At 44.1% G+C, this 12,127-nt stretch overlaps 1 protein-coding gene across 3 annotated transcripts; it reads right to left on the minus strand.

Annotated features, from left to right (window-relative positions):
• Nucleotides 1-3,738: 3,738 nt before the first annotated feature.
• On the minus strand, nt 3,739-10,393 carry LOC143421206 (DNA-directed RNA polymerase III subunit RPC7-like). Of its 3 annotated transcripts, none has more exons than XM_076890414.1 (8): nt 10,180-10,393; nt 8,560-8,712; nt 7,884-8,013; nt 7,720-7,788; nt 6,537-6,593; nt 6,354-6,442; nt 6,007-6,126; nt 3,739-4,128 (listed from the first exon to the last, which is right to left on the minus strand). In XM_076890414.1, the coding sequence occupies exons 2-8, from the start codon at nt 8,662-8,664 to the stop codon at nt 4,042-4,044; spliced, it is 657 nt and encodes a 218-aa protein (XP_076746529.1). In that variant the 5' UTR covers nt 8,665-8,712; nt 10,180-10,393; the 3' UTR covers nt 3,739-4,041. The 3 variants fall into 3 exon arrangements, with proteins under 3 accessions (XP_076746529.1, XP_076746528.1, XP_076746530.1); XM_076890413.1 differs by having other exon boundaries at nt 10,079-10,393; XM_076890415.1 differs by lacking the exon at nt 8,560-8,712 and having other exon boundaries at nt 10,079-10,393.
• Nucleotides 10,394-12,127: the final 1,734 nt, after the last annotated feature.

Here is a 12,127-nt window from a genome sequence, read left to right on the forward strand (position 1 = left end):
ACATTCAGTCATCCACCCATCCACACACTGGTGATGGCAGCTACATTGTAGCCACAGCCACCCTGGGGCGCACTGACAGAGGCGAAGCTGCCGGACACTGGCGCCACCGGGCCCTCTGACCACCACCAGTAGGCAAACATGGGTTAGCATTTTGCCCAAGGATATTCGCTATGCAGCCAGGAGGCAGCCTGGGATCGAACCACCTTTACCTGCTAGCAGTTGCTGTGTCCGAATTCAGGGGAAGGACGCTCATAAGGACACTAACTACCTACGTCACAAGGTAGTGTCCTTAGACGGACGGGTAGTCAGGAAGTGAGCGGCTGTGGGCAGCCCCCTTTTTTTCTCCATAGAAACTTTATTGAACAAACAATGAGTATCCAACATAACAGATGGGCTGTGGACAGCCTCCTAGTCTTCAACTCCGCCCTTACTTACGTGTTTTTCCCGTCGCTAGCGCCACAGCGCGAAAACTTTAAAATGGACCCAGAAATGTCGCTCAGTTGTTTGGACAATTTTAATTCTCGAGGAGCTAGAAAAACCTTATCGTCGTCGCCTGCACGTTTTGTACCTTAGGCTCATCAGAGACAATCATGTCCAGGTAAAATAATGTCCTTTAATCTACACGCATTTAGGAATTACTCAGCTAATTACACGATAATTGAATTATTACCGGCGTTGTGCCAAGAAGTGTTCGCCTGTCAAAAATGATTTCCAATGTTTCCAAGTGTAATATGTGTAATATCTTTATGTATGTTGGTAAATAGACTTCGGTGAACATGGTTTACAAAGGAGTTTTATATATACAATAATTACCTGTTGTTCAAGTATCTTTATAACTCTGGTTCTAATGTAGATACAATTGATATATTTGTTTTGCTGTCTGCTGTCCTCTTGGCCAGATTACTCTTAAAAAATAAATTTCTAATGTCAACAAGATTGTTTGTGAACTGGATAAATAAAGGATAAAAGTCACTGCCAAAAACTGGTTGCAGCTTCTACCTGTTCCAGGAATGTTGCTGGTTGCTCAAAGTGACCTGATATCATTAATGAGGGAAACATTTGACATGTTTCACATATTATAAAACAACAAGTTATTCATAGCAGGTTAAATACGAGCAATCAGTTTAGGGCAAAAACCGGAAATCAGTTTTTGGCAGACGATCATTTTTTGGCACATCGGTCATTCTTACACATGTACTGTGTCATATAACATATATAAACTAAATATCTTTGAAACTGATAGAATCTAATCTTTTGTTTGTTTTTACACAGCACTTTATCAAACTGTTGTCTGCTACAGAGTTACAAGTATTATACTAATAATACAGCATCCACCATCTCCTGCTTGCATATTTCTGAAAACATCTGAGTGGTGTGGCAGCCACGAGTGAGCCCTGCAAACCCTGTGGATGGACGATGCAGTGGACAGTGGGAGGATCCTAAAGCTCTCTTTGCAGACCACCCTGTGTGATTCTCCACTCGCTGACCAGAAAAGACAAACCGCAGGTCTCAGTTGCAGCACCATCCACGTCTGATCTTCAGTAACACTGCCAGAGACTTCCTGTAATCTATTACAGTTGTAAAAGAAACGGTCCAGGACCAGGTCACTCAGCTTAATCCTGTCTGAACAACTGTAAATATTGTTTTTTCATCTTTACTGTGTATTTGAAATATTCTTGTTTAATTGTTTTTGTTATTTATTTATTGCTATCAAATAAATATCCAAGTAATATTGTTCAAAGTTATGTTCATAAATCAAATTGAGTTCAGTGACAATTACTGTTTGTTTGAATCAATTTATTAATACCATAAAACCTTCAAACCAATGCAACACATAAGAAATATATTCAAATAAACACATTTCTCAGTACGTAACTCATTTGGGAACTGAGCTTTCTAGAAGTGAAACAGTCGGTCCATCCTCTCCCTGCTCTCCTCTCCTCTCTTTGCTGCCTCATGTCCTCTCTGATGAGGTCTAGCAGCTCATCATCTTCTCCTCTTCCTCCCTGTCGTAGGTGGCTGAGCCGCTTCGTCATCGCTGTCGTTTTGGTCACCCACTGCTGTGCTTGGCCCTGGGGTGTCCTCGGGGAGAGAGGACATTAGGACAGGAGGCTTAGTGGAAGGCATCTGTCCTATCACCTCATCCATGAGGGCAAACCAGGGCCAAGCACAGCAGTGGGCTTCCCACTGACCCCTCTCCTGAGCCTGGATACTCGCAATCCTAAAGGCAGAGGAAATCAAAGATGACAGCAGGCAAATAAAAACACCACAACAACTCTTAGTAGTTGCACATTTATTAACTTGTGTTCTTAAGAATCATCTTCTTGATAACACACAGACATACTTTGTATTCTTTAAAGTTATCTCATGTCTTCTGGCCTGCAAGGGGGTGACTTTCAGACACCAGAGGAACGCCGTGTGGACATCACAGGTCAGCAGCGGTCCGTGAGTGGTGTGGTACCGGGCCACGGGAGTTGAGGCTCCGCTGTGAAATTTATGGTTTTCAGGGTTTGTATCGTTAACTCGGTTTCCCTGGGTCTTTCCCTTGTTGTAGTTGTGCGTCTTATTTTGAAAGAAATATTTACACGTTACCATAACGACCAGAGAGCATTAAGCGGCAGAGAGGAGGACGTTACTCTCAATGTTGGCACATTTTCAGGAGGACGCTGCTAATAAAGTTACACAATTACTCAGTACATTCACGTTTGTTATTATATTTACAAAATACCAGTTTTTGTCTTGGTCATTTTATGTGGTTGCATTCATCCGCGACACCTTAAAGGCTCCGTGTCTGTGGCGCAACAAAGGTTGGGGACCGCTGCTGTGCAGCATGAGGGTTAATAGGACCGCACTCATATGAATATGATGTGTACATTGATTTATTCTTGTACCTCCACGCCGTAGCGGCCCAATTCTTCACCCCAGTGAAGAGGTGATCGTTTTCTCCTCGTTTTAATAAATTAAGCCGTTTGGTCTTTGTTCCCCACAACATGTCACCAATTCAAAAAATCTAAATTAGCTGTATCCATCCATCCATCCATTCGCTTCCGCTTATCCTTTTCAGGGTCGCGGGGGGCGCTGGAGCCTATCCCAGCTGTCATAGGGCGAAAGGCGGGGTACACCCTGGACAGGTCGCCAGTCTGTCGCAGGGCTAAATTAGCTGTATGTAAGTGGCATTACATGAAAAACCGCGGGACCCGCAATACAAGCTGGTTTATGGTTATTTAAATAAAAGGAACATGTCTCTGCAGATGCCCAAAGCTTAACAACATGGCCGCTACAACAATTTAACTTTTGTACAACCAGATTTTATATACTTACATTTGAAAGTGTTTTCCTCTTCGACCACCATCGTTATCAGGAACAAATCTCCTGTATGACCCGCAATGAATCCTGGGATATAGTAGGACACGAAGGATACATCGGACCCATCCTTAACATTTGGGTAAAAGTAGGACGCATTTGTCGCTCTTTGAATTCGGACAGCCTTCGTCGCGTTGCTGTGACGTCATTGCCTCCAAATATGGCATTTTGAGCATCCTTCCCCTGAATTCGGACACAGCGAGTGACTCATGGTGAAAGCAGCCATTCATCTGACCTCAGTCTCTCCTTTCCTAATGACGATGTCCCTCCGTCTATTTTGATATGACGCTCCTCCACAGCTGTGCATGTCCTCTGACTGTGAGGCCTGGGTGCTAGATGTTACCAGATGCTGTTGTTGTTGCTGTGTGTTACTAGTTTTTGTTTTACCACAGGCACGAGTGTAACGATGGTCCTCCTCAGACCAGCTGCTGCTTCCTGTCACGATCAGCTGGTTCCAGGAGGAACGTTCCCTGAAATGCTTACAGAGCGTGTGTGAGACGTGCTGTTTTTATTGGTCCAGCAGCAGAAAATAAAACTGATTACATTTTGTACAAAAGTTTAAAAACATTCAGAAAAAGTCTCATCATCATCATCATCATCATCATCATCGTCGTCGGTCTGACTCGACTTCGGTCAGACCGCAGGAACATGTGACTGGAAGTCATGTGTGCTGGTGCTTTAGTAAATAGCCTCGTCCATGTTGTCATCGCTGTCGCCGCCAAAATCCTCGCCGTTATCAAAGTATGACATGATGTAATCCGTCTCCTGCAGCGCCAAGAAAACATCAATTAGAGCCTCAGAAAATCCACGAGATCAATCCCATGTTACAGTGGGGCAAAAAAGTATTTAGTCAGCCACCGATTGTGCAAGTTCCCCCACTTAAAATGATGACAGAGGTCAGTAATTTGCACCAGAGGTACACTTCAACTGTGAGAGACAGAATGTGAAAAAAAAATCCATGAATCCACATGGTAGGATTTGTAAAGAATTTATTCGTAAATCAGGGTGGAAAATAAGTATTTGGTCACCTCAAACAAGGAAAATCTCTGGCTCTCACAGACCTGTAACGTCTTCTGTAAGAAGCTTTTCTGTCCCCCACTCGTTACCTGTATGAATGGCACCTGTGTGAACTCATCATCTGTATAAAAGACACCTGTCCACAGCCTCAAACAGTCAGACTCCAAACTCCGCCATGGCCAAGACCAAAGAGCTTTCGAAGGACACCAGGAAAAGTATTGTAGACCTGCACCAGACTGGGAAGAGTGAATCTACAATAGGCAAGCAGCTTGGTGTGAAAAAATCAACTGTGGGAGCAATCATCAGAAAATGGAAGACATACAAGACCACTGATAATCTCCCTCCATCTGGGGCTCCACGCAAGATCTCATCCCGTGGGGTCAAAATGATCATGAGAACGGTGAGCAAAGATCCCAGAACCACACGGGGGGACCTGGTGAATGACCTGCAGAGAGCTGGGACCAAAGTAACAAAGGTCACCATCAGTAACACACTACAACGGCAGGGAATCAAATCCCGCAGTGCCAGACGTGTTCCGCTGCTGAAGCCAGTGCATGTCCAGGCCTGTCTGAAGTTTGCCAGAGAGCACATGGATGATACAGCAGAGGATTGGGAGAATGTCATGTGGTCAGATGAAACCAAAGTAGAACTTTTTGGTATAAACTCAACTCGTCGTGTTTGGAGGAAGAAGAATACTGAGTTGCATCCCAAGAACACCATACCTACTGTGAAGCATGGGGGTGGAAACATCATGCTATGGGGCTGTTTTTCTGCCAAGGGGACAGGACGACTGATCCGTGTTAAGGACAGAATGAATGGGGCCATGTATCGTGAGATTTTGAGCCAAAACCTCCTTCCATCAGTGAGAACTTTGAAGATGAAACGAGGCTGGGTCTTCCAACATGACAATGATCCAAAACACACCGCCCGGGCAACAAAGGAGTGGCTCCGTAAGAAGCATTTGAAAGTCCTGGAGTGGCCTAGCCAGTCTCCAGACCTCAACCCCATAGAAAATCTGTGGCGGGAGTTGAAAGTCCGTGTTGCTCGGCGACAGCCCCAAAACATCACTGCTCTCGAGAAGATCTGCATGGAGGAATGGGCCAAAATACCAGCTACTGTGTGTGCAAACCTGGTAAAGACCTATAGTAAACGTTTGACCTCTGTTATTGCCAACAAAGGTTATGTTACAAAGTATTGAGTTGTATTTTTGTTATTGACCAAATACTTATTTTCCACCCTGATTTACCAATAAATTCTTTACAAATCCTACCATGTGGATTCATGGATTTTTTTTTCACATTCTGTCTCTCACAGTTGAAGTGTACCTCTGGTGCAAATTACTGACCTCTGTCATCATTTTAGGTGGGGGAACTTGCACAATCGGTGGCTGACTAAATACTTTTTTGCCCCACTGTATTAACAGATTAAACCCAGATTGGTTTCTGACTGGCTGCATTTTAAACCAGTTAATTCCAGTTTAGAGCAGAAGACATCCTGCAGGTGTGAACAGGACGTCCCAGTGACATCACTGATGATGAGATTAACTACCTTTAGAGATTATCTGGGATTATTTGGTTACACCCTCGTTAGAGGAGCGTTTGAATAAACTGATCGATCTGGTCTCACCTCCTCGAACTCCTCTTCGTCGTACTCCTCCTCTCCCTCTGCCTCCTCCTCCTCCTGCTTCTTCTTCGTCTCTCCCTCCTCGTCCTCTGACGTCTCCTGCTCCTCCTTCTTCTCCAGGCTCTGGCACAGTTAAGGTGGACTCGTTAGTTTAAGGTGGAACCAGCAGGAAGCCGAAAGTAAACTTGGATCAATAAAACCCAACTCTGTGACACTTTATTAGGAACACCTTCAAACTGAATTAACGTTACAATTTTTTTTTAAACATCAAACGCTCCACGCAGCTGACGGAAACAACCAAACTCAGAAATGTGGAACGTGACTCACAGCGAGACTAAATCCAGACTCACCTCCAGTTTGAGCAGCACCTCCTCTTTATCCTTCACACCCTTCTTCTTCATCTGAGGAGGAGGAGGAGACTGAACGGCAGCCGATACACCTGAACACACACACAGCGCACCGCTAAACACCAGACCATCACCTGTATACACGGAGTGTAATCAGAGTACAGAGTGTAATCAGAGTGTACTGACTGTCTCTGGCAGGTTGCCTGACGTGGACTCGGAGCTCTCTGGGGAATCTCTTCCAGTCTGGAAAACAGGGAGTGGTTAACAGCACTGTGTACTGCTAGTGTGAAGTATTACTGTATAGTATGACTGTGTACTGCTACTGTGTACTGCTACTGTGAAGTATTACTGTATAGTATGACTGTGTACTGCTACTGTGTACTGCTACTGTGAAGTATTACTGTATAGTATGACTGTGTACTGCTACTGTGTACTGCTAGTGTGAAGTATTACTGTATAGTATGACTGTGTACTGCTACTGTGTACTGCTAGTGTGAAGTATTACTGTATAGTATGACTGTGTACTGCTACTGTGTACTGCTACTGTGAAGTATTACTGTATAGTATGACTGTGTACTGCTACTGTGTACTGCTAGTGTGAAGTATTACTGTATAGTATGACTGTGTACTGCTACTGTGTACTGCTAGTGTGAAGTATTACTGTATAGTATGACTGTGTACTGCTACTGTGTACTGCTACTGTGAAGTATTACTGTATAGTATGACTGTGTACTGCTACTGTGTACTGCTACTGTGAAGTATTACTGTATAGTATGACTGTGTACTGCTACTGTGTACTGCTAGTGTGAAGTATTACTGTATAGTATGACTGTGTACTGCTACTGTGTACTGCTAGTGTGAAGTATTACTGTATAGTATGACTGTGTACTGCTACTGTGTACTGCTACTGTGAAGTATTACTGTATAGTATGACTGTGTACTGCTACTGTGTACTGCTACTGTGAAGTATTACTGTATAGTATGACTGTGTACTGCTACTGTGTACTGCTAGTGTGAAGTATTACTGTATAGTATGACTGTGTACTGCTACTGTGTACTGCTAGTGTGAAGTATTACTGTATAGTATGACTGTGTACTGCTACTGTGTACTGCTACTGTGAAGTATTACTGTATAGTATGACTGTGTACTGCTACTGTGTACTGCTAGTGTGAAGTATTACTGTATAGTATGACTGTGTACTGCTACTGCATCCTGTATTTATATTTATTTTATACCTGAAAATTTTTATCCCAAATTCTTCTACTGAGCATGTGCAGAAATTCACCTGGTTTCTGATTGGATAAATCCTGAAAAAACAGTGAATGCTGCTGATTTTTGATTAATCACTTGCTGTGGGCGGAGCCTCACCTGGAGCCCAGTCCAGCAGCTTGTCCATCTGCTCGCTTCTGTTGTACTTATCAGAGTAACGCTCCACATCTGGACAGGAAACATGAAGCACAGGTGAGACTTTCACAATAAAGCTGCAAATCATCAGCGGGAAGACGAGCGAAGTGTGACGTGTGACCTCTGACCTCTGTGAGTCACCAGCGGCTGGATGAAGCAGGGCAGACTCCTCATGGCGCCTCTGAAATCCTGCTTCAGGGCCAACAGATACTCCGCCTCCTCCCCGCCTGTCAGGGGGAGGGGCTTCCGCTCCATCACCTTGACAAAAGCAAGGCATTAACGCGATGTTCCAGCATGCATTGCTTTCACCACTTTAATGACTTAATTTTAGACTTAAATTACAGCCTGTCTGTGTGCATTGATCAGATTATTGATCAGTGATGGAAGACAGACCTCTGTCAAACTCCTGAACACATCAATAATCAATAATCAATAATCTGAGAGGACAAGAAGCTGAGTGCTGAGATAACATGCGGCTCAGATTGTGGTGTTTGTAACCCTGTAACCAAAATATCCGAAAATGTTATGTTTGTGCATAGATGAGGATTTGTGTGTTTGTCGTGGCTGCGGGTCTTTGTATCTGCAAACAGACCTTAAAAATAAATAAATCGTGTTTTTGTAAAACATATTTACACAACTACAACGTCTGAGTTACAAGTGCAAAATATTTACGACCAAAGTCTGAGCCAATAACACGGCGTTTTATTATCAGCATGAGTTATTGGCGGGAACTGAGTGACATCATTAGGTCACACCTAGTCTGATGCTTATCCCCCCCCCGAGTGGTGCAGGTGAGTCTCTTACAGGAAACACAGGTGTGGGCTGCTGCACCGATGGAGGTGGAGCATCTCCTTTGACTGTTTCCATAGTGAAACTTAGCATCCTCTGCCCCCGCCCACGTGCCGCCATCGCTACTCGGATGGGTCACACAGATCCACTCAGCAGTTAGAGCAGAACCTGGATCAGAACCAACGGAACACAATTAGAACTCCACCCGTCTCCAAAACATGCGAGGCTGAAGTGGAGGCGGGGCTAACAGTGTGCGTGAGTGTGTGTGTGTGTGGGGGGGTGATGTCTGCAAACAAACGTAATTATCAAAACAGACATGTGACAGGACGGTCCTCTGCTTCATCAATGAGACCATGATGAAGAACTCGAACCCATAATGTTTCCACACCACTGAAGGTTTTTCTCTTTTCAACCAACGGCAGTCACTCTCCTCTCCAAATAACTTCTGCTTAGCTTTCCGAGCTTCCCTCGTGTCCTCTTAATTGTTGTGACACGTGCTCGAAACGCAGAGAGGTGCGCTCGATTTGCCACACGGAGCAGCGCCAGAGTAAAGCATGAGGGAGGGGCTAATAATTGGCTCAGTCATTTTTAATGATCGTTGAAAGCCCAGATCGTAATTTAGATTAAAATTCGATTAATTGAGCAGCCCTATGTCACGTGTATCGGGGTGAGATGATACATGACTGATGATTTGCGTGACTTTTTCTTCAGTTCACATGTGACAGCTTGCAAGCCCTCCAGAGAGTGATCCGTACAGCAGAACGCTGCTGCAGGATTGCTCTCCCCCCGCTTCAGGACACCTACACCAGGAGATGCCGGACTAGAGCAGCGCAGATACTGAAGGACCCGTCCCATCCTGGCAACAAACTGTTCCAACTTCTGCAATCTGGTAGAAGGTTCCGCATCTTCCGGGCAAGGACAGAGAGACTCAAGAGGAGCTTCTATCCCCAAGCCATCCGTGCCCTAAACACACACACCCGCCCTCTCACATCATCTATAATTGACTGAGACAGGACTCTTCCAGACACTAAACCAAGGCACAATGTACATTTCAATTCCTTTAATTTTAAATATGTTTATATTGTCTATCCTGTAAAATAGTCAGATGTCTATTCATATTAATGTACAGAATTCACCTGCTTGCTGCTACTACTGCACATTCACCCAGTGTATATACTATATGTATATAATGTTCTTCCTCTACAGCCCCCCCCCCCCCCCCCCCCCCCCCCCCCGCCCCCATTTTTGCACATGTCGAGGAGCGTGTCAGGCTACATTTCACTGTGTGTTATACTTGTATAACTATGCATGTGACAAATAAAGAACCTTGAACCTCACAGGTGACACACACGAGAGATTCAAGTAAACCCGAGTAACCGGATTAAAAAGCCAAAGCTGTTTGAATGAAAAAGATAAGACATGACATGCACATAATGTGCACATAATGTGCACATTATGTGCACATTATGTGCATGTCATGTCTTTCTGTGTGTATGGAGACAGAGGCCAATCACGGTGTGGGGACAGTTCCCACCTGGACACCTGGTGAGGCGGACCTCCAGCAGCGGGTTGTAGCTGTTAACCGCTGTTAGCATGTGTTAGCTGTTAGCAGCGGTGTTAGCGGAGCTCCCTAACCGTCAGTGCGCCTCTCTCTGCAGCCTCAGTCCGTCCCGTCGCGCCTTCTGACTCCGCTCTCTCTCATCTCTTCCTCGGGTCTCTGTCGGAGCAGCTGTCCTGTTTCTATGCGCTAAAACATCTGTTCACATCTGTTTACGTGCTGCTCCGCGCCATCACAGCTTCTTCTTTTTCTGCGGCGTGCTGCTGCTTCGGTCCGCCATCGCCACCTACAGGTCAGAAGTGTTTCCGACGGTTTAGCTCAGGCGTGTCAAACTCCCTGCACAGGGGCCTCTTCCGGCCCGTGTCACCTCCAGTTCCGGACCATAGATTCACGTAAAACATATAATGCTGTTTGGTCCTGGAAGTTCCTTTTTGTTAGGAGGATTTACTTGTTGTGGAGTGCAACAGCTCTAATGTGTACACAAGTGTCTGCATTAATATTGTGTTAAATGATGTAAGTGCTGTCATGTGTGTGTCCAGAAACAGAGGACTAATGTGTCTGACTGTTAGTTCACTCAAAAGCTTCAGTTAATTAAGACTGAGGAAAAAAGATTTGCACTCACATTTGCAGTTTTTATTATTATATAATATTTGAAATTAAACCTATAATACCCTTTGTATCATGATCAACATGTGCCATAATTTCAAAAGCTGCTGATTCTCGGACCTTCACCCAGCTCAGTGGACGGTGCTAATACAAAAAGAAGAAGTTAAACCAGGCGTCTCACACTCAAATGAGCGGGCTGGCACTGGAGGGCCACCTTAATGTTCAAGGAGTATAAAGTGTTTGTTTTTAACCCTGTAAGACCCAGGCCATCAAAAAATAACCAGAAAATTCTCATGTTTTGGAACTGAGATGTTTATAAACCCTTATAACAAAATCCACATTTTTTCTGCAGCATCATGTTGTGTATGATATATTTTTATTATATATTTTTTTTATCGCATCTGATACATTGGGCATTTATGGCTACTTTTTGTTAACAACAATGTTAATTTTAGACAAAAACAGTTTTGTCCATAACATTGTGCCACAATAATAATAATAATAATAATAAATTTTATTTATGAGCGCCTTTCAAGTCACAGGGACACTTTACAATAGGATAAAACACTTAGTAAAACAATGGCAGAATAAGAACAATAAAATAAAGCACAAGATAAAATGAACAAACAGTGGATTCACAGTGAATATGCAGATTTGAACAGATGAGTTTTGAGTTGGGATTTAAACTGGGGGAGAGAACCAATATTTCTTATTTCAGGGGGCAGAGAGTTCCACAGCCTGGGAGCAGAGCAGCTGAAAGCTCTGCTTCCCATGGTGGTGAGGCGGAAGGAAGGTACAGTAAGCTGGACAGAAGAAGAAGAACGAAGTGAACGGGCAGAACAAGTGGTGGTTAACAGGTCAGAAAGGTAAGAAGGAGCGAGGTTATGAATGGCCTTGAAGGTGAGTAGAAGAAGTTTGAATATTATCTGGATTTTCACTGTGAGCCAGTGAAGTTCCTGAAGAACAGGGGTGATGTGCTGGTAGGAGGGGTTCTGGTGATAATGCGAGCAGCAGAGTTCTGAACCAGTTGAAGCTTATGGAGGGATTTTTGGGGGAGACCATGCAGAAGAGAATTGCAGTAGTCAATACGGGAGGTAACAAGACTATGTACAAGAATGGACGTAGACTGGGTGGAAAGAGAAGGAAGCAATCTGTTAATGTTACGTAGATGGAAGTAGGCAGAACGGGTGAGATTATTGATGTGTGATTTATAAGAAAGTGAACTGTCTAGGATGACACCAAGGCTCTTAACCTGAGGAGAAGGGAAAACTGTGGAGTTATCGATGGTAAGTGAGAAATGGTTCGCCTTCAAAAGGTTGGATTTGGTGCCAATAAGGAGGATCTCAGTTTTATCCTCATTGAGCTTTAGAAAATTAGAGGTAAACCAGGATTTTAACTCGGATAGACGAGTTAAAATCA

Source organism: Maylandia zebra, linkage group LG11 (genome assembly GCF_041146795.1).
Source record: "Maylandia zebra isolate NMK-2024a linkage group LG11, Mzebra_GT3a, whole genome shotgun sequence".
Lineage (NCBI taxonomy): Eukaryota > Metazoa > Chordata > Actinopteri > Cichliformes > Cichlidae > Maylandia > Maylandia zebra.